Source organism: Salmo salar, chromosome 16, assembly GCF_965601325.2.
Source record: "Salmo salar chromosome 16, fSalSal1, whole genome shotgun sequence".
Taxonomy (NCBI): Eukaryota; Metazoa; Chordata; class Actinopteri; order Salmoniformes; family Salmonidae; genus Salmo; species Salmo salar.
In genome coordinates this window covers 73,656,658-73,679,773 of record NC_138306.1, presented here as the reverse complement: position 1 = coordinate 73,679,773, position 23,116 = coordinate 73,656,658, and the positions used below count along the sequence as shown (strand labels likewise).

General features: G+C 43.8%; 4 protein-coding genes across 7 annotated transcripts; 1 reads left to right on the top strand and 3 right to left on the bottom strand.

Annotated features, from left to right (window-relative positions):
• Nucleotides 1-1,295: 1,295 nt before the first annotated feature.
• LOC106574498 (uncharacterized) lies at nt 1,296-4,403 on the bottom strand. Of its 3 annotated transcripts, none has more exons than XM_082962898.1 (7): nt 2,922-4,403; nt 2,758-2,819; nt 2,396-2,462; nt 2,195-2,321; nt 1,869-2,072; nt 1,553-1,752; nt 1,296-1,470 (listed from the first exon to the last, which is right to left on the bottom strand). In XM_082962898.1, the coding sequence occupies exons 1-5, from the start codon at nt 2,981-2,983 to the stop codon at nt 1,938-1,940; spliced, it is 453 nt and encodes a 150-aa protein (XP_082819024.1). In that variant the 5' UTR covers nt 2,984-4,403; the 3' UTR covers nt 1,296-1,470; nt 1,553-1,752; nt 1,869-1,937. The 3 variants fall into 3 exon arrangements, with proteins under 3 accessions (XP_082819024.1, XP_082819023.1, XP_014005889.2); XM_082962897.1 differs by having other exon boundaries at nt 1,553-2,072; nt 2,922-2,997; nt 3,567-4,403; XM_014150414.3 differs by having other exon boundaries at nt 1,553-2,072.
• A 260-nt stretch (nt 4,404-4,663) lies between these two features.
• On the bottom strand, nt 4,664-10,733 carry LOC106574500 (SH2 domain-containing adapter protein F). Of its 2 annotated transcripts, none has more exons than XM_014150415.3 (9): nt 10,373-10,733; nt 9,353-9,599; nt 9,040-9,141; nt 8,628-8,880; nt 8,335-8,504; nt 8,158-8,263; nt 7,643-7,814; nt 7,404-7,523; nt 4,664-7,255 (listed from the first exon to the last, which is right to left on the bottom strand). In XM_014150415.3, exons 2-9 carry the CDS (start codon nt 9,593-9,595, stop codon nt 7,069-7,071), a joined length of 1,353 nt encoding a protein of 450 aa, XP_014005890.1. In that variant the 5' UTR covers nt 9,596-9,599; nt 10,373-10,733; the 3' UTR covers nt 4,664-7,068. The 2 variants fall into 2 exon arrangements, with proteins under 2 accessions (XP_014005890.1, XP_014005891.1); XM_014150416.3 differs by having other exon boundaries at nt 9,407-9,599.
• A 4,459-nt stretch (nt 10,734-15,192) lies between these two features.
• On the bottom strand, nt 15,193-19,904 carry LOC106574501 (splicing factor YJU2). The gene is made up of 8 exons (XM_014150417.3): nt 19,750-19,904; nt 17,584-17,684; nt 17,332-17,476; nt 17,082-17,216; nt 16,803-16,984; nt 16,537-16,684; nt 16,279-16,450; nt 15,193-15,575 (listed from the first exon to the last, which is right to left on the bottom strand). The coding sequence occupies exons 1-8, from the start codon at nt 19,771-19,773 to the stop codon at nt 15,451-15,453; spliced, it is 1,032 nt and encodes a 343-aa protein (XP_014005892.2). The 5' UTR covers nt 19,774-19,904; the 3' UTR covers nt 15,193-15,450.
• A 1,403-nt stretch (nt 19,905-21,307) lies between these two features.
• Nucleotides 21,308-23,071, top strand: ebi3 (Epstein-Barr virus induced 3). Its single transcript, XM_014150419.3, has 5 exons — nt 21,308-21,585; nt 21,829-21,946; nt 22,070-22,296; nt 22,384-22,550; nt 22,737-23,071. The coding sequence occupies exons 1-5, from the start codon at nt 21,453-21,455 to the stop codon at nt 22,884-22,886; spliced, it is 795 nt and encodes a 264-aa protein (XP_014005894.1). The 5' UTR covers nt 21,308-21,452; the 3' UTR covers nt 22,887-23,071.
• The last annotated feature ends 45 nt before the right edge of the window (nt 23,072-23,116 follow it).

The window sequence follows — 23,116 nt, the reverse complement described above, 5'->3', positions numbered from 1 at the left end:
GTGTTTTGGCTTTTTTATGGCGGTTTTGGAGCAGTGGCTTGTTCCTTGCTGAGCGGCCTTTCAGGTCATGTTGTTATAGGACTCGTTTTACTGTGGCTATAGATACTTTTGTACCTGTTTCCTCCAGCATCTTCACATGGTCCTTTGCGGTTGTTCTGGGATTGATTTGCACTTTTCGCACCAAAGTACGTTCATCTCTAAGAGACAGAATGCATCTCCTTCCTGAGCGGTATGACGGCTGCGTGGTCCCATGGTGTTTATACTTGCATACTATTGTTTGTACAGATGAATGTGGTACCTTCAGGAGTTTGTAAGTTGCTCCCAAGGATGAACCAGACTTGTGGAGGTCTACAATTTTTTTCTGAGGTCTTGGCTGAAATCTTTTGATTTTCCCATGATGTCAAGCAAAGAGGCACTGAGTTTGAATGTAGGCCTTGAAATACATCCACAGGTACACCTCTAATTGACTCAAATTATGTCAATTAGCCTATCAGAGGCTTCTAAAGCCATGACATAATTTTCTGGAACTTTCCAAGCTGTTCTAAGGCATAGTCAACTTAGTGTATGTAAACTTCTGACCCACTGGAAATGTGATACAGTGAATTATAAGTTAAATAATCTGTCTGTAAACAATTGTTGGAAAAATTACTTGTGTCATGCACCAAGTAGACGTCCTAACCGACTTGCCAAAACTATAGTTTGTTAACAAGAAATTTGTGGAGTGGTTGAAAAACATTTTAGTCATTTAGCAGACACTCTTATCCAGAGCAACTTACAGTAGTGAATGCATACATTTCATGATTTTTTTGTTTTTTGTGTTTTTGTACTGGACCCCTTGGGAATCGAACCCACAACCCTGGCGTTGCACACACCATGCTGGCGTTGTAAACACCATGCTCTACCAACTGAGCCACAGGGAAGACACCAAAAACAAGTTAATGACTCCAACCTAAGTGTATGTAAACTTCCGACTTCAACTGTATGTTCAGTAGAGGGTTAACAGGAGAGGGAATATTCATTAAATATATTACATCCTTTTTCAGGTTTCCTACATCTGTCACATACTACAATTACACACTAAAATATATAAGGTACACTTTTACATTCAGGTGGTTTTCGCTTTATGTATGTAATGTGCGTTGGAATGTTCTAGGTCCGTGACAACTCTCCTTTGGTAATAGTAAAAGTCACTTCAGTTGAATGAACAGCCCGCTGTTGAACATCACAGCACTAAACAATCCACCTTCTAAAGCCAGTGGTCCCGTTTGACCAGAACAAAGACCCAGCAACATGTCTCAATGATATCATAGAGGGTCTTTATTATGGAGCAGTGGTGATCAGGGACATAGACATGCTGTACAGGAGACAGAGTATCTGAAGAAGAGGCAGCCGGAGGTACTGTAGAGGTGTGAGATGAGATGCATTCGTCTATTTGGCCTTGCATTTCCGTGGCATGGGCAGACAAAGCTCCTGTAACAAACAAACAGAGAAACTAATGACATTTTTATTCAATGATTTAAATAAATGAGTAAATGAGAGAAACACAGCTCACCTGTAGGTGCGGCGAGGCGCTAGCGGAGCGTGCAGCTAGGGTAACCGTGTACGGGTTGTAGCCTTGGAACAGCGCCTTCTGCTGGTTGGGCTGTGAAAGGACCTGCACCCTCTCACTGGTTACTGCCTTCCTCACTGGCCCCGGCACTGGCCAGCTGACTGGACGGTCCTGGGCATACTGGGGGTGGTCAGACTTAGGGACTGGGAGAGGGGAGGTGTGGTGGGGAGGTGGAAGGAGACAGAGAGTAATGGAGAGAGTGTGTACGAGTCAGATGTAGATAGAGTAGCGACAATTTAAAAATGAACACCACATTTACTTTGCAATGTAGTTGGGTGGCCGTTACTAAACGTTACTGTCTGAGGTAAATACGAGGTATCCTAAGTGTCTAACTGGCGAGGAGCTGTAGTCGGGAGGAGGTTGCAGCTGGGTGAGGGGGTGCCAGTGAGGTCTTGGGCGAATAGAGACCCTGCCTCCACTTGGGACAGGCCAACTGGCAGACCCTAGGACTGGCTACTGCAGTCTGCTAAAAAAAAATATACAAAAATAAAGAGAGAGAGAGAGAGCACAAGACAGATAGATATATGCAGAGAGACACAGATAGAGAGGGTTATACATTGAGGTGTGTGTGTGTGTGGTGCTCACGGAGGCCAGTAGGGGGCGGTCAGGTTCCCAGCCTACGGTGGGGAGGCGGGGCAAAGCCAGATAACACACTCTATTGGATGGATAGGCACTCAAAGCTGCTACACTGACCTCCCATTGGGGAGATGACCTGGAAAGGGAAGAGGAGAGTCATCGTGCATTATACACATCATTAACATACTGTACAACATTATGAAGTGTTACCTGCTTTGTTCAAACCCAGAATTAAGCCGCTTCCTGCCACACAGCTGGGACCAGTGGGGCGTCAACTCTACAACAATAACATTAAAAAGGTGATCAAGTAAATTATCCACAACACAAACATCATAGAGCGTTGGGCTAGTAACCGAAAGGTTGCAAGATCGAATCCCCGAGCTGACAAGGTAAAAATCTGTCGTTCTTCCCCTGAACAAGGCAGTTAACCCTCTGTTTCTAGTCCGTCATTGAAAATAATAATTTGTTCCTAACTGACTTGCCTAGTTAAATAAAGGTAAAATAAATAACAAATAAATAGAGACAGAAAGAGAGAGTGAAAAAGGGACAGAAAGAGAGTGGGGTGATCTTACCCAACGTGGTGGAGGAGCCATTTCTTTCAGGTGGGAGTTCATCTAGCCAGTAGACTGACCGTCTGGAAGGAAAATAATCAGTCAGTCAGTCAGTCAGTCTGTCAGTCAGTGTGTCAGTCAGTGTGTGTGTGTGTGTGTGTGTGTGTGTGTTTGTTTGGCAGTACCGGTCGGGGAATCGGAGCAGGTTGGGTTTGGGCTGAGCGAGTTGCACCATCCGGGTAGCCATGGATATGTGAGTTGCTGAAGCATAACACAAAAATGACTGTTTATTGCACAGGAGGTTGGTGGCACCTTAATTGGGGAGGACAGGCTCGTGGTAATGGCTGGAGCGGAATAGGTGGAATGGTATCAAATATGGGTTCCATGTGTAAGATGCCATTCCATTAGCTCCTTTCCAGCCATTATTATGTGCCTTGCTCCCCTCAGCAGCCTCCACTGGTTTATTGTATTTTCCTTTAAATGTCTCTGAACACAGTACACACACACCTTTTCTTCAGTGGGAGACATGGAAATAGCCTAACAATGGCATAAACATGACATAAGAGCTGACATGACCACTAGTAAGACAATAATTTGAACTTTCTCTCAAATATGCTGTCAACTATGCACTGGATGCCAAGTTGCCAACGACTTTATTTACTACTACAGTAGGAAAAATTCATCTTGAACAATGATAACATAGGCTAGTGAGTCAGTTCATGAGTACCCCGTATTAATCAGATACGTTTTTATAAAGTAAACGCAATATCCACGAATAGTAGCTAAAAATATTTGCACACATTATCACGTTATTTTATCACGTCGCCTACCTGCCGCTGCCTCCCGATCAACTTGGGGTGTGTTCGTAAATTCGCTCTGGAGTGCCAGAGTGCGTTCTGTGCGTTCGTAAATTTAGTTCTCTCTCTCGCCTTAGCAGAGCAGGTTAAACTGTTCTCATGTCATCTAGAGAGTTGGTGACTGTAACTGTGCTGCTGGCAACAATTTTAATAACGTCTTTTTGCCGACATTTCCTGATACCTGTAATATTCAACAGGTGGTGTGCGTTCATAAATTCATTCGCTAATTATTCTGCGCTCAGGTACTGAAATCGGAGTAGGGGTGCGCTTGTATATTCACTGTGGCAATCAACTCAGATTTCAGAGCACTCTCGGGCGCGTTCGTAAATTCATAAGGGCCATCTACTCCAATTTTAGAGCACTCTCGTTAGTGCCAAATCACTAAATAACTGATGAATTTACGAACGTGCAACACCCATTGAATATTACCGGTCGGTAGACGTTGGCAAAAAAACTATGAAATTGTTGCCAGCAGCAGTTAGTCACAAACGCTCTAGATAACATGAAAAAACCCCAATCTGCTCTGCTATGCTATGACGAGTAAAATGGTTAGAGTGAGGTGTTCTTTCATTTGTATCTGGAAGTAGCTAGCAATCTAGCCAATTATAGTCAGTTAGCTTGGATACTTGACTACTAGCCAAAGCATCCAGTGTCCTGTCTGAACGCTCCGAGAGCGTAACAAATTTATGAACGCCCAGATGCAGTCTGAGCGCACTCTGGCACTCCAGATTGAATTTACGAACACCCAAAATAACCAGCCAAAGTGAATTTACGAACACACCCTTGATGTTTATCCTTGCTTGCGCTGATACTGACGCCTGGTGGTTGTTATGGTGACGCCAGTATCTATATCATCCGTCATGTCACGCACTGTGATGTGAATGGCTTTCATAATGAAGACATTATTGAACGCACATGCGGGTACTTTTTCGGTTTCTCTTGCAATTCCAACTTAAACGCATACCAATTAGAACGTAGCAATGATATTAGTATGGACAATGGAAAGTAGCAAATATATTTATCTTAACAACCCTTATCCCTTCCCTCTAGAATTTCAACATAAAAAAAAAAAAAGAATGACACTTTATTTTCATAGAACATGGGAAAATCTTACAAACAGCACCACAGTAACAAACCTATTATTATTTAGCTTTCATGATCAAAGTCCAAAAAACATTCACACTTTAACACACAACTACATTGAGTGTACAAAACATTAGGAACACCTGCTCTTCCCATCACATACTGACTAGGTGAAAGCTATAATCCCGTATTGATGTCACCTGTGTCTATGAAGGGAAGAGACAAAAGGAGGATTTTTAAGTCTTGAGACAATTCAGACATGGATTGTGTGGGCACCATTCAGAGGGTGAACGGGCAAGACAAAATATTGAAGTGCCTTTGAACGGGGAATGGTAGTAGGCGCTCCGGTTTGAGTGTCATGAACTGCAACGCTGCTGAGTTTTTCACATGCAACAGTTTCCTGTGTGTATCAAGAATGGTCCACCACTCAAACGACATCCAGCCAACTTGACATCTGCGGGAAGCATTGGAGTCAACATGGGCCAGTATCCCTGTGGAACGCTTTTCGACACCTTGTGGTCCATGACCCAGCGAACTGAGGCTGTTCTGAGGGCAAAAGGGGGTGCAACTCAATATCAGGAAGGTGTTCCTAATATTTTGTACACTCAGGTGTAGAACACCAGCATTCACACAAAGTACTGAAATAGCTTTCAAGCACACATTTCTATAATAGCTTTCCACTATAGCGATGTAGCATTCTACTGTATAACACTATTGGATGAAACTCCCACCCTGGTACAGCTAGCTAATCAATATGCCATACAGATGATCGATAATATTCTATTGACATACAGAAACCTGCTCTGTTACAGCATTTGCCTTTGGCCAGATAGAGTTGAAGTCGGAAGTTTACATACACTTAGGTTGGTTGGAGTCATTAAAACTCTTTTCAACCACTTCACAAATGTCTTGTTAACAAACTATAGTTTTGGCAAGTCGGTTAAGACATCTACCTTGTGCATGACAAGTAATTTTTCCAACAATTGTTTCAGACATTAATTCACTAGATCACAATTCCAGTGGGTCAGAAGTTCACATACACTAAGTTGACTGTGCCTTTAAATAGCTTGGAAAATTCCAGAAAATGATGTCATGCTTTAGAAGCTTCTGATAGGCTAATTGACATCATTTGAGTCAATTGGAGGTGTACCTGTGGATGTATTTCAAGGCCTACCTTCAAACTCAGTGCCTCTTTGCTTGACATCATGGGAAAATCAAAAGAAATCAGCTAAGACCTCAGAAAAAAAAACAATTGTAGACCTCCACAAGTCTGGTTCATCCTTGGGAGCAATTTCCAAACGCCTGAAGGTACCATGTTCATCTGTACAAACAGACCTTGTGAAGATACTGGAGGAAACAGGTACAAAAGTATCTATATCCACAGTAAAATGAGTCCTATATCGACATTATATTTGGAGGAAAAAGGGGGATGTTTGCAAGCCGAAGAACACCATCCCAACCGTGAAGCACGGGGATGGCAGCATCATGTTGTGGGGGTGATTTGCTGCATGAGGGACTGGTGCACTTCACAAAATAGATGGCTTCATGAGGCAGGAAAATTATGTGGATATATTGAAGCAACATCTCAAGACATCTGTCAGGAAGTAAAAGCTTAGTCGCAAATGGGCCTTCCAAATGGACAATGACCCCAAGCATACTTCCAAAGTTGTGGCAAAATGGCTTAAGGACAACAAAGTCAAGGTATTGGAGTGGCCATCACAAAGCCCTGACCTCAATCCTATAGAAAATGTGTGGGCAGAACTGAAAAAGCATATGCGAGCATTGAGGCCTACAAACTTGACTCAGTTATGCCAGTTCTGTCAGGAGGAATGGGCCAAAATTCACCCAACTTATTGTGGGAAGCTTGTGGAAGGCTACCCAAAACGTTTGACCCAAGTTAAACAATTTAAAGGCAATGTTACCAAATACTAATTGAGTGTATGTAAACTTCTGACCCATTGGGAATGTGGTGAAAGAAATTAATCACTCTAATATTATTTTGACATTTCACATTCTTAAAATAAAGTGGTGATCCAAACTGACCTAAGACAGGGCATTTTTACTAGGATTAAATGTCAGGAATTGTGAAACTGAGTTTAAATGTATTTGGCTAAGGTATATGTAAACTTCCGACTTCAACTGTAATAGTTTAACCATTGTGGTTTCCACCAGAACCATGTTGATGCTCTAAGAATAACATCACAGTTCCACAGCAGCCATGTTAGCATCTCCACAGATGACAGCACCTTCTGTACTAGTAATAGTATCATAAATATCCGTGTCCCACTCTATTGCCTATATAGTGCACTACTTTTGATCAGAGTGCACTAAAGTAGTGCACTACATTGGGAATAGGGTGCCAGTTGGGATGCAGCTAAAGAGTAGAGAAGGGTCAGAGGGTCTGTACTATGACAGGGTAGAGCAGAGACAGGTGTTCAGCTCCTCTGATAGGTAGTTTGTGCATGGTGTAGTAGTGGATGACCTCTGGTACAGAGGAGAATGGAGGACTGTTCTCTCCCAGGACGTAATGACTCTCTGAACTCCGAGTGAACTTCATATGCATGAAGCCCTGACAACTCCTGAAAAAGAGAGAGAGCGAAATAGAGATCAGCGTTATAAAATCCTTAACACCTTATTAGGGCCTAGATAAATATGGAAAACAGATCTATGATGTGATTGTAATAATGTAGAACATTAGAATGAGAGAGGGAGAGTGTGTAAAGGTACCTGAGGGAGAGAGAGTAGTCTTGTGAGCAGGCCTGGCTATTCCTCACCAGGTAGGAACTCTCTTTGCACAACGTCAGTAGAGTCTCTGCCTCCGCACGACTCACAGAACCGTGGTACCACCTGCAAGGGGGACATATTACTGTCTGGCGCATAGCAAGGGACACAAAACAGTGTGACACACGGCCAGGGGGAGTTTCTTGAATTATCCTGAGAGTCAGCGGTTGAGGGAAGGAACTTACACCTGTCTCTCCAGGGGCAGGCAGGGGTCCACTCTCTCACCCAGGATAGGGGTGGTGTCACCAGGCCTCCGAAGGCTGGCTACGCCCCCTGGGGCTGTGGGGCTGGTCCTGGGTAGTCTGGCCTGGTCTGACTGGGCTAACGACTTCTCCCACTCTGCCCCCTCAAACTTCACTACAAATGGAGAGTTTTATTAGCCAACTACTTAAATACCTGGGCAACAGGTAGCTTAGCAGTTAAGAGTGTTGAGCCAGTTACCGAAAGGTCACTGGTTAGAATCCCGAGCAGACTAGGTGAAAAAAATGTGCCCTTGAGCAAGGTACTGAACCCTAATTGCTCCTGTAAATCACTCTGGTTAAGAGCGTCGGCTAAATGGCTAAAATGTAAAACTGCAGCATCTACTGAGTGCCCCCTACACCAGAACAGATCAGAGCACTGGTCTACTTGCTAGAGCTTTAGAGATGATGTATTTTAGAGCCCAACAATTCAGTTATGCTTTCCTCTATTAGATATCTACCTGCTAGAGCTTTGGAGATGTGGTCCTTCTTCCATTCCCAGGGCTGGTCGTACTCCTCTGCTGGTCTCTCATCGTCCTGGGGCAGCCTGCTCTCTCTGACCTCTCTCTGGAAGAGGAAGAGAGGATGTAGGAGGATGATGAAATCAAAACAGAGAAGAAGAAGAAGAAGATTGTTACCGGTTCGTCCCTGAGGAACTCTCTCCCCTGCTGCTGCGGTGGCGCCCCCCAGTGGCGATGTCGAGTCCCATCGTAGGGGTCATCATAGAGTTGATCTCCGATCCCAACCCCAACCCCTGACCTTCCACTGCCCACTCCTGGCCGGCCCCGCTCTGGGCCCTGTTGGAGCTCTACACACACAATCAATAAATTAACTATAAGTCTATGCATCTCAGTAGTATGTCAGTCATTTTAGACAGCCAGGCGTGAAGTCCAAGGTGTGGGTGTGTAGGCAACAGCTAAAAGGAGCCGACCTGTGATGACCCTCTGGGCTTCAAAGGGTTCCATGTAGCTGCTGCTGTGCCCTGGACGGAGACTGAGATCTAGGATAGGGTTAGGGCTGAAGGCTACCACGGTAGGACTGGTGATAGGGCTGAGGTCCAAGGTAAGGTGTGGGCTAGGGTTAGGCTCCCAATCTGCTCTAAGCCGAGGAACTGGTCTGGCATCAAAAGGGTCTGAGTAGTCGGTGTCGGAGTCCCCTACGGCTGTAGGAGCAGAGGGAAGCACCTAGAGAAAGTGATGGAGGGTGGGTGGGATAGTGAGGGAAAATGGTAAAAAATATATATACTAAAGAGTCAAAGCCATAAATGAGGAGAATCGTGTGGATACAAAGAACATGAAAGAGGGAGAGGATCAACAACAAAAACAACAACTGTCATTCCCTACCGGTTCTTGTTGGATGGTGACGGGGCTAAGGGGGACCTTACTGCGACTGAACTCCTGAGAGTCCACCTTGATCAGCCTGTGTTTGGGAGACACCACCTTCACCTGGAATACATTATAAAAACCTTTAAAGACCTGTAATAACATGGTCATAACACCTGTAAAGCCATGTGTTTGATACTGTTAGAGCCATCGCATTCCAGCAATTACATTGAATCAGTCCTATATCTCCTATATCTCCGCCAACCAGTCTCCTCTGCTGTAATAACACGGTCATAACACAACTTCATGTACTATAAGATATAACATTGCCCACCTCTGCATCGTTGGGAAGGTCAGAAGCAAAGGCGGGAAACGCATGCAGACTTACTGTCCCCCTGCAGCCACCGTAGCAGCCATTTTGTGGTTTCTCTGCGCTCTGGTAGGGGTCTTCAAAGTCCAGGTCTTTCTGGGCTCTGTAGGCCCTCAGGATCTCACTCTCTGTGTAGTCAGGACGCAGCGGCTGGGGGGCGTCACGACGGCTGCCAAAGTTCAGGTAGTCCTTTAACCACTTTGCCATGGGTCTGAGGGAAGGAGAATAAAGCAGAATATTACATCATATCTAACTAACACTGTCAACACTTCCAATAATGTGCTTACCGTGACAATGGAATCAGTAAAAACAACACACACTGGCATTCAGTGGACGCTCATCAGACCGGGTGTGTGAGGGAATATGGGAATAAAAGACTGGGTCTGGCAGTCAGTCATTGGACAATGTAAGTGATCAGGGTAGGTCATATTAGAGGAATATTAACGTTCTAATGTAACTAATGACATAACTTGATTGGTATGGGCAGTGGACCTGAAAGGAGGAGGAAAGACTGGCATGATGGACCTGAACAGGAAAAACTCTTGGCCCTAGTTGTTTAAATATATATAACATATTGAGCAAAAGAAAGGAATATTTCAATCACACTAGCTACCAACCTAACCTATGCTTTGTGACAGGAGGATCGGAGTTAGATAAAGCTAGGTAGCTGAACTGGAATGCATTCATCAAACTAATGTTTGAGAGAGTAGTAACTGTTTGTTAGCTGGCTAGATATAGTACTGTATTTCCAGATCCTTCTATTTACAAGAAGGCTATATTTCGTTTGAATCTGGAAAGCGACAGACAAGCTAGTCAGGGATCTACCTACGAATGTTTGGCTATTGGCTGGCTAGCTATAATCAGCTGATGTTAGCTAGCTAGTCACGTTTGGTGCAACATTGAAGACATAACGTTAACTAGCTAACGTTAGCTATGCAGCTTATTATTTACATAATATAAAAACGATACACTGTCAATACTTACGTTTTGATGGAAATCGGGGTCGTTGGCCAATGACGTATTTAATTGTGTGTCCTCCCCCCATGAATTCACAGAAATGTCATTGTAGCTAGCTAACGTTAGCTTGTTAACTTCCCTCCGCTTGAGCTGAAGAAAACAAGTTTGCCTGCCACCAACGTAAATAAACTACGCTACGTCAGTCAGTTTAAAACAAAGATTAAATGCATTTTGTAAAATATTATTTCATTTACCAAGCTAGCTAGCTAGTTGGCTAACGTTACAATTTCTATCTAGCTAACTAATTCGAATATTTTAGTCAGAAATGGTTAGCTCACTGAGCTATAATAAGAAGGGTTAGCTAGCTACAAGAAAGTATTATTCGGTGGGATTTAACGGCGGTTGGCATCCAATATTAATGGCCCATTACCGCCACCAAATGGACTGGAGTATAAATCCATTATACTTTGCATACAAAGTATTGCCAACCAACCCTTCACTCATTAAAAACCCACCACCCCATTTCACTATTTTGAACCTATCTGATCCTATACCAGACAGACGGACTGGGTGGACAGAACACTACCATTCACTACTACTCTTCTGCAGTAAAATCTCGTAAACCCAAGTACTTCTCTGCAGCTGCCACCTATTTTCTGTGATTTTACATTCTATTCCTGCAGGACAGTTGAACCCAATAGCAATAAACACTAAAAAGCCAACCTTACTGAAGCACATTTCATTCATAGGCCTATCACTCTGTACTGGCAAAATTATACAACTCACCTGGAGCCTTTTAGGATCCTTTACCCTTGACACATCTTCCTCTACTTTCTTCACTGCCTCAGCATAAGACACCTTCTGTACAACTCTGAACATGGCAACTTCAACCTGCCTCTCTGGCACTGGACACTTCTGATCCCCAGTAACATGAGCACCCCTACAGTTAGCCCTAAATTGGACTAAAGGAGCCTAATGTTACTCATTAGTCCAAGGACCTTACATTTTCTGTTGAATTGGTGAATTGGCTCTGGAAGGCAAAACAGACAAATACTCCATCTAAACGTGAATCGATTCTCAATTGCAGTATTGTTCTAGAAACATAAATCCCTATACTTTCATATTACATCAAAATAATATCACAAATGCTAAATATACACTTACTGTCCACTGTTTTAACCAGATAGATTAGATGATTTTATTAGTCACGCGCACAGGGTCGCATTTGTAATTGCAGGGTACAGTGAAATGCACACTTTTGTGTCTGTAGGTATACAGACGAGGAGGCATACAAAGGTATGCCAATTGGTATTGGTATGTTATGCAGATCACATTTATCATCCTCCTCCCTTACCTCTTCAATGAATATCCCATAGGCCTCTACATTATAGACAAGGTATGTGTATGAAAAGCATTATCAAAAGTTATTTTATTTTACATTTAGCATATTCTTATAGCCTACATATTCTTACCTCTTTGTTGATTGATATCCATTGAATTGTGTCCATTTTCTGTTTTAGAAAGATTTGCACTTGTGTAAAGATAGATGGTATCATCATAAAACAATATCAATTTAGATCACACAAGGGGCAAACCTGCAAGAACCCCCACCAAGTAAGGAGGTTCCACCATGAACCCAACTTTCTATGGGGTTCTTGGAAGAACCTTTTGATGGGCCATTTTGAGTTCCAAGAACCCTAAGGGTGTAGGCTGTATTTGTACTGTTGAACCATACCATTGTCCCCGGTCACCTTGCTGTGTTTAAAAGCAGTTTCTTTAACACGGTTGCAGCTGACAGTAATTTTCAGTGAAAACACATTTGTGGCGTCTGTCTTCCGTTGACACAAAGGTGTTCGGAGACATAAATAGCTAATTAGCACAGGTAGTCCACTCTGTCATCTGTTTTTCGTAAACAAGAGCTGTAACATAGAAATACAGTGGGGGAAAAAAGTATTTGATCCCCTGCTGATTTTGTATATTTGCCCACTGATAAAGAAAGGATCAGTCTATAATTTTAATGGTAGGTTTATTTGAACAGTGAGAGACAGAATAACAACAAAAATAGAGAAAAACGCATGTCAAAAATTGTATAAATTGATTTGCATTTTAATGAGGGTGATAAGTATTAGACCCCCTTCTCAATCCGAAATATTTCTGGCTCCCAGGTGTCTTTTATACAGGTAACGAGCTGAGATTAGGAGCACACTCTTAAAGGGAGTGCTCCTAACCACAGCTTGTTACCTGTAAAAAAGACACCTGTCCACAGAAGCAATCAATCAGATTCCAAACTCTCCACCATGGCCAAGACCAAAGAGCTCTCCAAGGATGTCAGGGACAAGATTGTAGACCTACACAAGGCTGGAATGGGCTACAAGACCATCGCCAAGCAGCTTGGTGAGAAGGTGACAACATTTGGTGCGATTATTCGCAAATGGAAGAAACACAAAAGAACTGTCAATATCCCTCGGCTTGGGGCTCCATGCAAGATCTCACCTCGTGGGGTTGCAATGATCATGAGAACGGTGAGGAATCAGCCCAGAACTACACGGGAGGATCTTGTCAATGGTCTCAAGGCAACTGGGACCATAGTCACCAAGAAAACAATTGGTAACACACTACGCCGTGAAGGACTGAAATCCTGCAGCGCCCGCAAGGTCCCCCTGCTCAAGAATACATATACATGCCCGTCTGAAGTTTGCCAATGAACATCTGAATGATTCAGAGGACAACTGGTGAAAGTGTTGTGGTCAGATGAGACCAAAATGGAGCTCTTTGGCATCAACTCAACTCGCCGTGTTTGGAGGAGGAGGAATGCTGCCTATGACCCCAAGAACACCATCAAACATGGAGGTGGAAACATTATGCTTTGGGGGTGTTTTTCTGCTAAGGGGACAGGACAACTTCACCGCATCATTTGACAGGGCCATGTACTGTCAAATCTTGGGTGAGAACCTCCTTCCCTCAGCCAGGGCATTGAAAATGGGTCGTGGATGGGTATTCCAGCATGACAATGACCCAAAACACAGGGCCAAGGCAACAAAGGAGTAGCTCAAGAAGAAGCACATTAAGGACCTGGAGTGGCCTAGCCAGTCTCCAGACCTTAATCCCATAGAAAATCTGTGGAGGGAGCTGAAGGTTCGAGTTGCCAAACGTCAGCCTCGAAACCTTAATGACTTGGAGAAGATCTGCAAAGAGGAGTGGGACAAAATCCCTCCTGAGATGTGTGCAAACCTGGTGGCCACCAAGTACTAAGTCATGTTTTGCAGAGGGGTCAAATACTTATTTCCTTCATTAAAATGCAAATCATTTTATAACATTTTTGACATGCGTTTTTCTGGATTTTTTTGTTGTTATTATGTCTCTCACTGTTCATATAAACCTAGCATTAAAATTATAGACTGATCATTTCTTTGTAAGTGGGCAAACGTACAAAATCAGCAGGGGATCAAATACTTTTTTCCCCCACTGTATGGCCATGTGGGAACCTTAACCCTAACCCTATAAAGTTGTGTATCAATTAAACCTCTTGGGGGTCACGACTCAGAATTAAAACTAAAAAAGGACAGACAGTGACTCATCTGCTGCACCAAACGGCGGGTGTCACAGACACTGGGAATCATCTATTACAGTTGCTCCACCTCCACCCTTATCCCAGTAATCACTCCTTTCAACGGCACCGTTTCTTAGAGCAAAACAAGTAACATGTCTTATCCCCAGCTCTCTCTGGGTGGAAGAAACACATAAAAAAAATCACAAGTCCACTTCTGGTTACCTTCACTGATTCAGGAGGACCCAATTCCAATTTCACCCAACCAGAAACCACATATGGGTCAGCCAAAAGGCAGCGGTCCACTTTCTCCAAAAATGTCACTCCTACTGGACCAGAATCATCTTCATCATGCCAATCAGTGTGAGGCTCGGGCTCAGAGATCTTTACCACATAGTGATAGTGACGTGTGAGCGAAACTGAGAATGGGACAACATTTAATAATTTTTCTTACTGACAAAAACCCCCCCCAAAAAACTTTGGCTTACATTTATAATATTTAACGCAGGCCGTCTTTGCAGCAATACATTTAAACCACCCCAACCACGTCAGAGCCACGGCACTATGCAAGCGTGTCACAATGAATGTAAAGGCAGAGAGTTGACGTGCTGTACAGCATTGGAGACAGGGGCCAAATCTAATTTTTCATGCCAGATGAGGTGGAAGAGAAAGAGGACATCTAAACTGACTAGTTCCACAGGACAAGTGGGGAGTATGACTGGACTGTGTGCGAGAGAGAGCAGTTTTTTTGTTGTTGCCATTGTTACAATCACTTGATTGTTGTTGAGTCAAGTCCACACCAGTGCCTGTTTAGTAGCCAATTTAGTGTGATAACTTGAAGTTCAATCAAGGTGCATTTTAGGAAAAGTTATCGGCTTCTGTCATATTGATTTCATGTTCTAAACTCACAAAAGCAGCCTACTACAGCAGAGAATTGAGGTCGTTGGGTAAAGTTGTGTGTAGATGCAGTTATCAAGTAAACTCTCTTCTTTGTGGCAGGTAGCCTAGTGGTTAGAGTGTTGGGCCAGTAACCAAAAGGTTGCTAGATCGAATCCCTGAGCTGACAAGGTAAAAATCTATCTTTCTGCCCCTGAACAAGGCAGTTAACCCACTGTTCCTAGGCCGTCTTTGTAAATAAGAATTTGTTCTTAACTGACTTGCCTAGATAAATAAAAGGTTAAACAAAAATAGAAATAGAAATGTTTATCTGCAACACAGGTCTACATTTACAACCTCCACACCCAAGAGAAAATAGTTTAGAATGTGCCACAGTGCAAGAAATAATTTAGAGAACCACTGATTTAGAGGAAAATAAGTATTTAATGAAAAGCCAAAACATGACTTACACCTTTACAAAGTTGGAGGGTAGTTGGTAGATGGACATTTCAAAATATATTTAAAAAAATCACAGGTGAAAACTAATTACATTGGGGGTAGGGGTCACAAAACAGGATGATACAATTCAGTTAACTCTCTTATATACTCAAACAAATACAGTAGTTTTAAAATCATCACTGACTGAGCATTTTGATTAGCCAAAGCATCACCAGCCTCTCTCTCATTCACTGTTGTTGCTGTCATCACTGTCGGAATACGCCCCCAGGAGGCTGAGCGACGACGACCCATTCTGTGCTGTGATTGGCTTAGTAGCCTCCGTCGGTACGGTAGCAGCTGCCTTTGAAACTGCAAAGCAGGAAGTACCAAAATTAGAATGACAAAGTCTACACCCCTTCGTCAGTGATTGGTCAACAGTAGAGATTCTTCAATAAAGTCTTTGTTGTCATTCAACGAGAGACGACTCGTTTTTTATGCACATTTTTTCATTGAGAAATACTGCACCAGACATCTTAGTTAGATGTCAAATTGCACGACTAAGATCTCCTTGGCAAAAATTACTTCGGTCGCCAGCTGTACGATGTTTCCTCCGACACATTGGTGCGGCTGGACTTCCGGGTTCAGCGAGCAGTGTGTCAAGAAGCAGTGCGGCTCGGCAGGGTCGTGTTTCAGAGGATGCATGACTCTCGACCTTCGCCTCTCCCAAGTCCATACGGGAGCTGCAGCGATGCGACAAGACTAACTACCAATTGGATATCACGAAATTGTGGAGAAAAAGTTGTTTTTTTAAAGAAAAAAAAGTATGCCAGATTTCTTGAGTTCTATTTTGAGTAAGTGAACACTGGCTACAATGTCTCAAAATGCACAAAGTACTATTACAGATTTTTTTCTCGTTTTTCAAGCGAAGGTCTTTTAAAGGAGTATGCAAGCACACTAGTTCAGCTAGGCGCCTGCCGAACTGAAGCATGCGGACGCCTTAAGCAGGAAATCACCCCAGTGTATACGAAGTCATTTCGATATTGCAGCTTCTGTCAAAGCCTCCATAGCTCACCTGTCTGTGTGTTAGCGCCTGCAGGAGTTACTGTGGTACCAGGTTTGGGGACAGAGGTCGTTGGTTTCTTCCTCACCACCAGTGTTCCCAGTACCCCTCCACCTCCCAGCCCCCCCACACTTCTCTCCCAGCTCTCCACCTTGGCCTTCTTCATCCCCCCCACTGACAGGCCCTGCAGAAACAACACACAGGACATAAGTAGGCATGTTGGTTAACATGTATTGTGAGGCCTGTATGTATTTGGTCTGTGTGTGTTACCTGTGGGTCAGTGAGTCTGTCTGTGGTGAGGATGTCAGTAGGTCTGTCTGTGCTGGGTTTCTTTGGTCTGCTGCTGCTCGCACTCTCCTGGTCTGAGTCAGAGTCAGAGTCTCTTAACCTCTTCACTAGAGCTCTCTCTAGCATCTCCCTGTAACACATACACAACCATTTCGTTATTTTGCTATACTTGCACCATTTCTCAAAAAAATTGCTTAACAATTTCCCTCTTTCTTCTCACCAATCTCCCTCTCTCTGTCTGTACTCACCGTGTCTCCCTCTCGTCCTCCTCCTTCTCCTGCTCTTTGGTCCTCTGCTCCAGCTCTTTGTACGTTCCCAGCATTCCTTCAAAGTCCACCGAAGCCTGTCTCTGGTTCAACTCCTTGAGCTCCTGAAGATTCTCCAGAACCTCCATCTCCATCTTAGAGTCCCGTGTACGGTTCTCCAACACCTAGAACAGAACATCATTAGTACGGCTCTTCAACACAACATCAGTACTGTTCTCTAGAAATCTGTCAGGTTCTCCAGCACTGCTTCTAGAGATATACCTTCATAGGGTTGTTCAACTCTTCCTCCTCTCTGTCCTTAGTTATTTTCTTCTCTTCCTCCTCTAGAAGTTTCTCCGCCTGAAAGTTCCTTGTGGCACCGTGTTCCATGGCATAGTCTGTGTTCTCCGGATCAGTCTATAGACAACACACACTGGGTGAGTACACACACGTTCTAAGACATAGTTTCTGTTTTATGGATCAGTCTTCAGACAAACACTGGGTGAGTACACACATGCAGAAACAGATTTACCTTAAAGGTGATCTCAGCCAGGCATCTTGTACACTTGATGTAGAAGCGGAAGATGGGCAGTCCCATGTAGAGCTCATTCATCACAGTCTCCTTACGGGCGTTGAACTTCTTCCCCTTGTAAATGTACTCCCCACAAGTCTTACACCTGCAAGGCACACATGCAGGGACAGAGCACACACACGCATTCATTCACTCACTCACTCACACCTCATGGTACCTGTTTCAGGGCAGAGTTGTAGAGTGTTGACATACCTCATGTTGAAGGGAGCCATCAGCCGGACCACATACTGCCTGTCTTTAGGGAGCTTGAGTTTGGGTATTTTAGCCGGGTCGAAGTCTGGCGGGTAGTATTTCTACAGGAGAGCGAGCACAGTCAGCAGTGTAATTTAACTACAAAATATCTGATTCACATTGCCTTTATCAGTCATTAGCTACAACAAGAATAAAACATACAATAAATAGACAAACACAATTCACATAAAGAGATGAAAACGTTCAAAGTTTACAGTGGGAGCCTACTCTAATCAGTATATCCTCATAAGCAAAGATAGGCAGGAAACATACAGTATCTCACAAAAGTGAATACACCCCTCACATTTTTGTAAATATTTGTTTCATGTGACAACACTGAAGAAATGACACTTTGCAACAATGTAAAGTAGTGAGTGTACAGCTTGTATAACAGTGTAAATTTGCTGTCCCCTCAAAATAACTCAACACACAGCCATTATTGTCTAAACCGCTGGCAACAAAAGTGAGTACACCCCTAAGTGAAAATGTCCAAATTAGCCATTTTCCCTCCCCGGTGTCATGTGACTCGTTAGTGTTACAAGGTCTCAGGTGTGAATGGGGAGCAGGTGTGTTAAATTTGGTGTCATCGCTCTCACACTCCCTCATACTGACTGGTCACTGGAAGTTCAACATGGCACCTCATGGCAAAGAACTCTCTGAGGATCTGAAAAAAAATGTTTTGTTGCTCTACATAAAGATGGCCTGGGCTATAAGAAGATTGCCAAGACCCTGAAACTGAGCTGCAGCACGGTGGCCAAGACCATACAGCGGTTTAACAGGACAGGTTCCACTCAGAACAGGCCTCGCCATGGTCGACCAAAGAAGTTGAGTCCACGTGCTCAGCGTCATATACAGAGGTTGTCTTTGGGAAATAGACGTATGAGTGTTGTCAGCATTGCTGCAGAGGTTGAAGGGGTGGGGGGTCAGCCTGTCAGTGCTCAGACCATACGCCGCACACTGCATCAAATTGGTCTGCATGGCTGTCGTCCCAGAAGGAAGCCTCTTCTAAAGATGATGCACAAGAAAGCCCGCAAACAGTTTGCTGAAGACAAGCAGACTAAGCACATGGATTACTGGAACCATGTCCTGTGGTCTGATGAGACCAAGATAAACTTATTTGGTTCAGATGGTGTCAAGCGTGTGTGGCGGAACCAGGTGAGGAGTACAAAGACAAGTGTGTCTTGCCTACAGTCAAGCGTGGTGGTGGGAGTGTCATGGTCTGGGGCTGCATGAGTGCTGCCGGCGCTGGGGAGCTACAGTTCATTGAGGGAACCATGAATGCCAACATGTACTGTGACATACTGAAGCAGAGCATGATCCCCTCCCTTCGGAGACTGGGCCGCAGGGCAGTATTCCAACATGATAACGACCCTAAACACACCTCCAAGACGACGACTGCCTTGCTAAAGAAGCTGAGGGTAAAGGTGATGGACTGGCCAAGCATGTCTCCAGACCTAAACCCTATTGAGCATCTGTGGGGCATCCTCAAACGGAAGGTGGAGGAGTGCAAGGTCTCTAACATCCACCAGCTCCGTGATGTCGTCATGGAGGAGTGGAAGAGGACTCCAGTGGCAACCTGTGAAGCTCTGGTGAACTCCATGCCCAAGAGGGTTAAGGCAGTGCTGGAAAATGATGGTGGCCACACAAAATATTGACACTTTGGGCCCAATTTGGACATTTTCACTTAGGGGTGTACTCACTTTTGTTGCCAGCGGTTTAGACATTAATGGCTGTGTGTTTGTTATTTTGAGGGGACAGCAAATTTACACTGTTATACATGCCGTACACTCACTACTTTACATTGTAGCAAAGTGTCATTTCTTATACTCATAAATATATATACTCATATTTACAAAAATGTGAGGGGTGTACTCACTTGTGAGATACTGTAGCAAGTTAGTTACAATGAGTACGACTACTAGCTATATAGCTAGTTAAGCGTACTGAGCTAACTACTATTGTGTAACTAGGTGTCATGATAAGCATGGAAAAGTGTTTGCTTCAATGGCCAAGCCTGGCTAACACGCCGCTTGCTGCTAGCTAGCAAACATTGCAATCGCTAAACAACTGCCCGTTTTCAGCGAATCGAGAATAAATCAAGACATAGTAAACAATAATTGTACTTACATTTAACACTTTTCTTTCTGACATTCTTAATTGGAAATAAAAGCTAAGTTTAGCAACGAAATGGAAGGATAAACTGTGATAATGTTAGCTAAATAGATAGCTAGCTTGCTGTTAATGCGATGTTTGAGAAGAGGAGACAATAACTTCCGGTCTAGGTCCAGTCTTCATAATAAATGTCGCTCATGTAGAAAGCACGCATTTAATATTACTCAATCTATAAATATCGTTTTATGATTTATATTTTAATTCAAAACAATGATTGTGTCCATGAAAGTGGGGTTGAGTCCCTACCACAGTATCTAAGGAATAGAGTGTCAACATTCATCTGCATCACAGCAATATTATGGATTAAATTTGCCATCACAAGAGTGGATGTCAGAATGACAAAAAAAAACATAATAAAATAATTTTGTGAATTGAGGGAATGGGAATAGAACCCGAGTTGCTGTCGTGAAAGGCAATCACGCTACTGCGTCTTTCCAACAGGGTTAACCTACTTGGTGGGAATTGTAAGGTGGCTCATTAGCGAGGATTGCTGCAATATACATGTTTATAGCAGTGAATAAAAACAGACCTGAAGATCTTTTAAATGGCACATTGTGATAAGGCCTTTATTTCATACAGGATAACTTTAGGATGTCTCCTCAGTATGAGATCTCATATTATAGCATGAAAGCTAATGAGCAACTGAAACATTTTCCAGAGTGTTTTTTTACAGCAATAACATTAATTCATATGCTTGGTCAATTTTGTATTTTTTATTTATTTAACTAGGCAAGTCAGTTATGAACAAATTCTTATTTACAATGACGGCATACACTGGCCAAACCCGGACATTGGGCCAATTGTGCGCCGCCCTATGGGACTCTCAATCATGGCCGGTTGTGATACAGCCTGGAATCAAACCAGGGTGTCTGTAGTGACACCTCAAGCACTGAGATGCAGTGCCTTAGACCACTGCGCCACTTGGGAGCCCCAATAGGAGAGTTTCAGCATGACATTTTTTTTTATTTTCACAATCTAAATGTAAATGTTTTGGCCATACTGGTGGCAGTTGAAGAGTTAATTGCAAACTATGTCATTGTTTATTTTTTTATTTCGATTTTTTTTAGCCCCTTTGGAGGACAAATATCTTAGTTTCTTTTACAGCTTTTTTTGCTACATATACATACATTTTACATACATATTACATTGTAGATTAAAATGCTTTTTTTCATTAATTATGTCATTTTCTCTTGAACCATATGGACCTGATTAAATTAATTAGTTGGTTGATAAACTGAATCAGGTTAGTTACAACTGGGGTTGGAGTGAAAACCTACATGACGGTAGCTCTCCAGTAACAGGGTTGGAGAGCCCTGGTCTAACCTAGAAATGAATGCATAATAAGAAAATAAAGAAATAAATTATATTTTATATGAGTACGTTTGTAAAAGTATGAATTACCAAAGTTAACATAGATTTCCATGTTAACATTCCGTTAACTTTGGTAAATTACCTGTAGTTTTACAACCCTAGTGTTGCACAATATCAAATCAACCTAGGGGTAGGCACTGTTAGCTAGGGGGTAGGGACTTTATTTGGAATCAAGCCGATGAGAGGAGACTTTGGATTGTGGGCAGCTTTGCAAAACTGTCAATATTACAATATTAGTTAGTCAGTCAGTCAGTCACTGTAGCCTGTCTGTTCTTAACATAAGAGGAATGTACGTCCAGCATTGTGTGTGTGTTCTGTTCTGGCTGTGTGTGTGTGCTGTGGTGACTCTTCTCAGCGGTGAACTCAGCAGCGATGGGACGGTTCCGACGGTTCCATCAGGAGAGAACAGAGCAGAAAGGGGTGAGACTGCATTCTCAGAAATGAGGACCTGTCTGGAATACTTAAAGATGGCTCTCTTCTCTCCTTTCCTTCCTTCCCTCTCCACATCCCCTGTTTCTTTCCTTTCTCTGTCTCGCCCCCTCCCCTCTCCACCCCTATTTCCTACTTTCCCCTTTTCTCTCTCCCCTTCCACTGCTTTCTCCCTCTTCCCTGAGTGTATTTGAGGGGTGAGTTCTGAGTGTGTGTATCCTATGCCACTGGCAGACCCCCCCTCCCCTCCAGAGGTACGTTGCTGGTCTCCCAGTTACCCCTTCAAAGCCCTCTGCTCATGGCCTGAGCCTCCACAGACCCAGCTTCCCATACAGTACATCGCCACCTACAGGTAAACTGTTTGTGTGTGTGTGTGTGTGTGTGTGTGTGGGGGAGGTGTGAGAGAGTTTGAGAGAGAAGCTTATAGATGCTCAAAACATCCCCCTTTCTCAGTTAATTACTCTGTATGTCCTAGTATGAAAGGCGGAGAGATCCAGCAGTGCCATCCCTACCCTACCTCCGTGCATCCTCTCCCCAGCCCAGAGTCCTCTCTCCCTGGGGTGAATGGCTCCTCTCCATGGGCGAGGTGGCTCTGTGTCCTAAAGGGTTTAAAGCTCTACACGTCTTACAAGCTCAACATCACAGGAGTCAACCGTATGGGCAGCGCCTCCCACCTACAGGCCTTCACTGTAGAGGACATTGGTAAGAACCTGTCTCTGTGTCTCCCACCTATTGGAATAGTAGTAGCAGAATCATTGTGAACCTGTGTGTGTGTGTGTGTGTCTGTAGTGAAGCCGGACCCCCCTGTGAATGTGACTGTGCAAGTCGTTCCCGGGAAGCTGAGTCTGTTAGTGAAGTGGGCCCCTCCCCCTTCCTGGTCTGACCGCACCCTCTTCCCCCTGAAGTACCAAATCAGATACCACTGGGACAACAAGGGTACCCCACATGAGATCACTGTGAGTGCACTCTTATTGTGTCTGTGTGACCCTGTCTTTCTCTCCTTTTCTCACTCTCTCTTTCCTCCCCCCTCTCTCTCAATCTCTCTTTCCTCCCCCCCCTCTCTCAATCTCCCTTTCCTCCCCCTCTTTCTCATTCTCTCTCCCCCCCCCTCTCAATCTCTCTGTCTCCCTTTGTCTCTGTAGTTGGATCCGTTTGAGGACACCAAGAAAGTTCTACCAAGGCTGTCTCCTGGGAGGTCTTATCTAGTTCAGGTGTGTTCCATGGAACTGATGGGTCTGGGACAGAGCAGTGACTGGAGCCTACCTGTTACTGTCACTATGCCTGCACACTGAACACACACTGAACACACACTGAACACACACTGAACACTGAACACACACACACACACACACACACACACACACACACACACACACACAGATCAACACAGATCAACACAGGTCACACCCATAGATCAACCGCATTTGTAAACCGCAACTTGGCTTAACAATGATAATAAAAACACTTTATTTGTAAAGCAAGTTTCCAACATTGTGCTAAATGTGCTCATTAAAACAACACA

What these genes read in the sequence shown, in the direction of transcription:
- ebi3 (XM_014150419.3), top strand. Translation starts at nt 21,453, where the DNA reads ATGTACGTCCAGCATTGTGTGTGTGTTCTGTTCTGGCTGTGTGTGTGT. An exon ending in CAGTACATCGCCACCTACAG is followed by an intron (nt 21,947 to 22,069) that starts GTAAACTGTTTG and finishes TGTATGTCCTAG; the next exon opens with TATGAAAGGCGGAGAGATCC. An exon ending in CTTCACTGTAGAGGACATTG is followed by an intron (nt 22,297 to 22,383) that starts GTAAGAACCTGT and finishes GTGTGTCTGTAG; the next exon opens with TGAAGCCGGACCCCCCTGTG.
- LOC106574498 (XM_014150414.3), bottom strand. Translation starts at nt 2,983, where the DNA reads ATGGCTACCCGGATGGTGCAACTCGCTCAGCCCAAACCCAACCTGCTC. An exon ending in TGGCTCCTCCACCACGTTGG is followed by an intron (nt 2,463 to 2,757) that starts GTAAGATCACCC and finishes TTATTGTTGTAG; the next exon opens with AGTTGACGCCCCACTGGTCC. An exon ending in TCTGGGTTTGAACAAAGCAG is followed by an intron (nt 2,322 to 2,395) that starts GTAACACTTCAT and finishes TTCCCTTTCCAG; the next exon opens with GTCATCTCCCCAATGGGAGG.
- LOC106574501 (XM_014150417.3), bottom strand. Translation starts at nt 19,773, where the DNA reads ATGTCAGAAAGAAAAGTGTTAAAT. An exon ending in ATGGCTCCCTTCAACATGAG is followed by an intron (nt 17,477 to 17,583) that starts GTATGTCAACAC and finishes TGTGCCTTGCAG; the next exon opens with GTGTAAGACTTGTGGGGAGT. An exon ending in AGGCGCTAACACACAGACAG is followed by an intron (nt 15,576 to 16,278) that starts GTGAGCTATGGA and finishes CCTGCTTTGCAG; the next exon opens with TTTCAAAGGCAGCTGCTACC.
- LOC106574500 (XM_014150415.3), bottom strand. Translation starts at nt 9,595, where the DNA reads ATGGCAAAGTGGTTAAAGGACTACCTGAACTTTGGCAGCCGTCGTGAC. An exon ending in CATCTCCAAAGCTCTAGCAG is followed by an intron (nt 7,815 to 8,157) that starts GTAGATATCTAA and finishes CTCCATTTGTAG; the next exon opens with TGAAGTTTGAGGGGGCAGAG. An exon ending in GACTACTCTCTCTCCCTCAG is followed by an intron (nt 7,256 to 7,403) that starts GTACCTTTACAC and finishes TCTCTTTTTCAG; the next exon opens with GAGTTGTCAGGGCTTCATGC.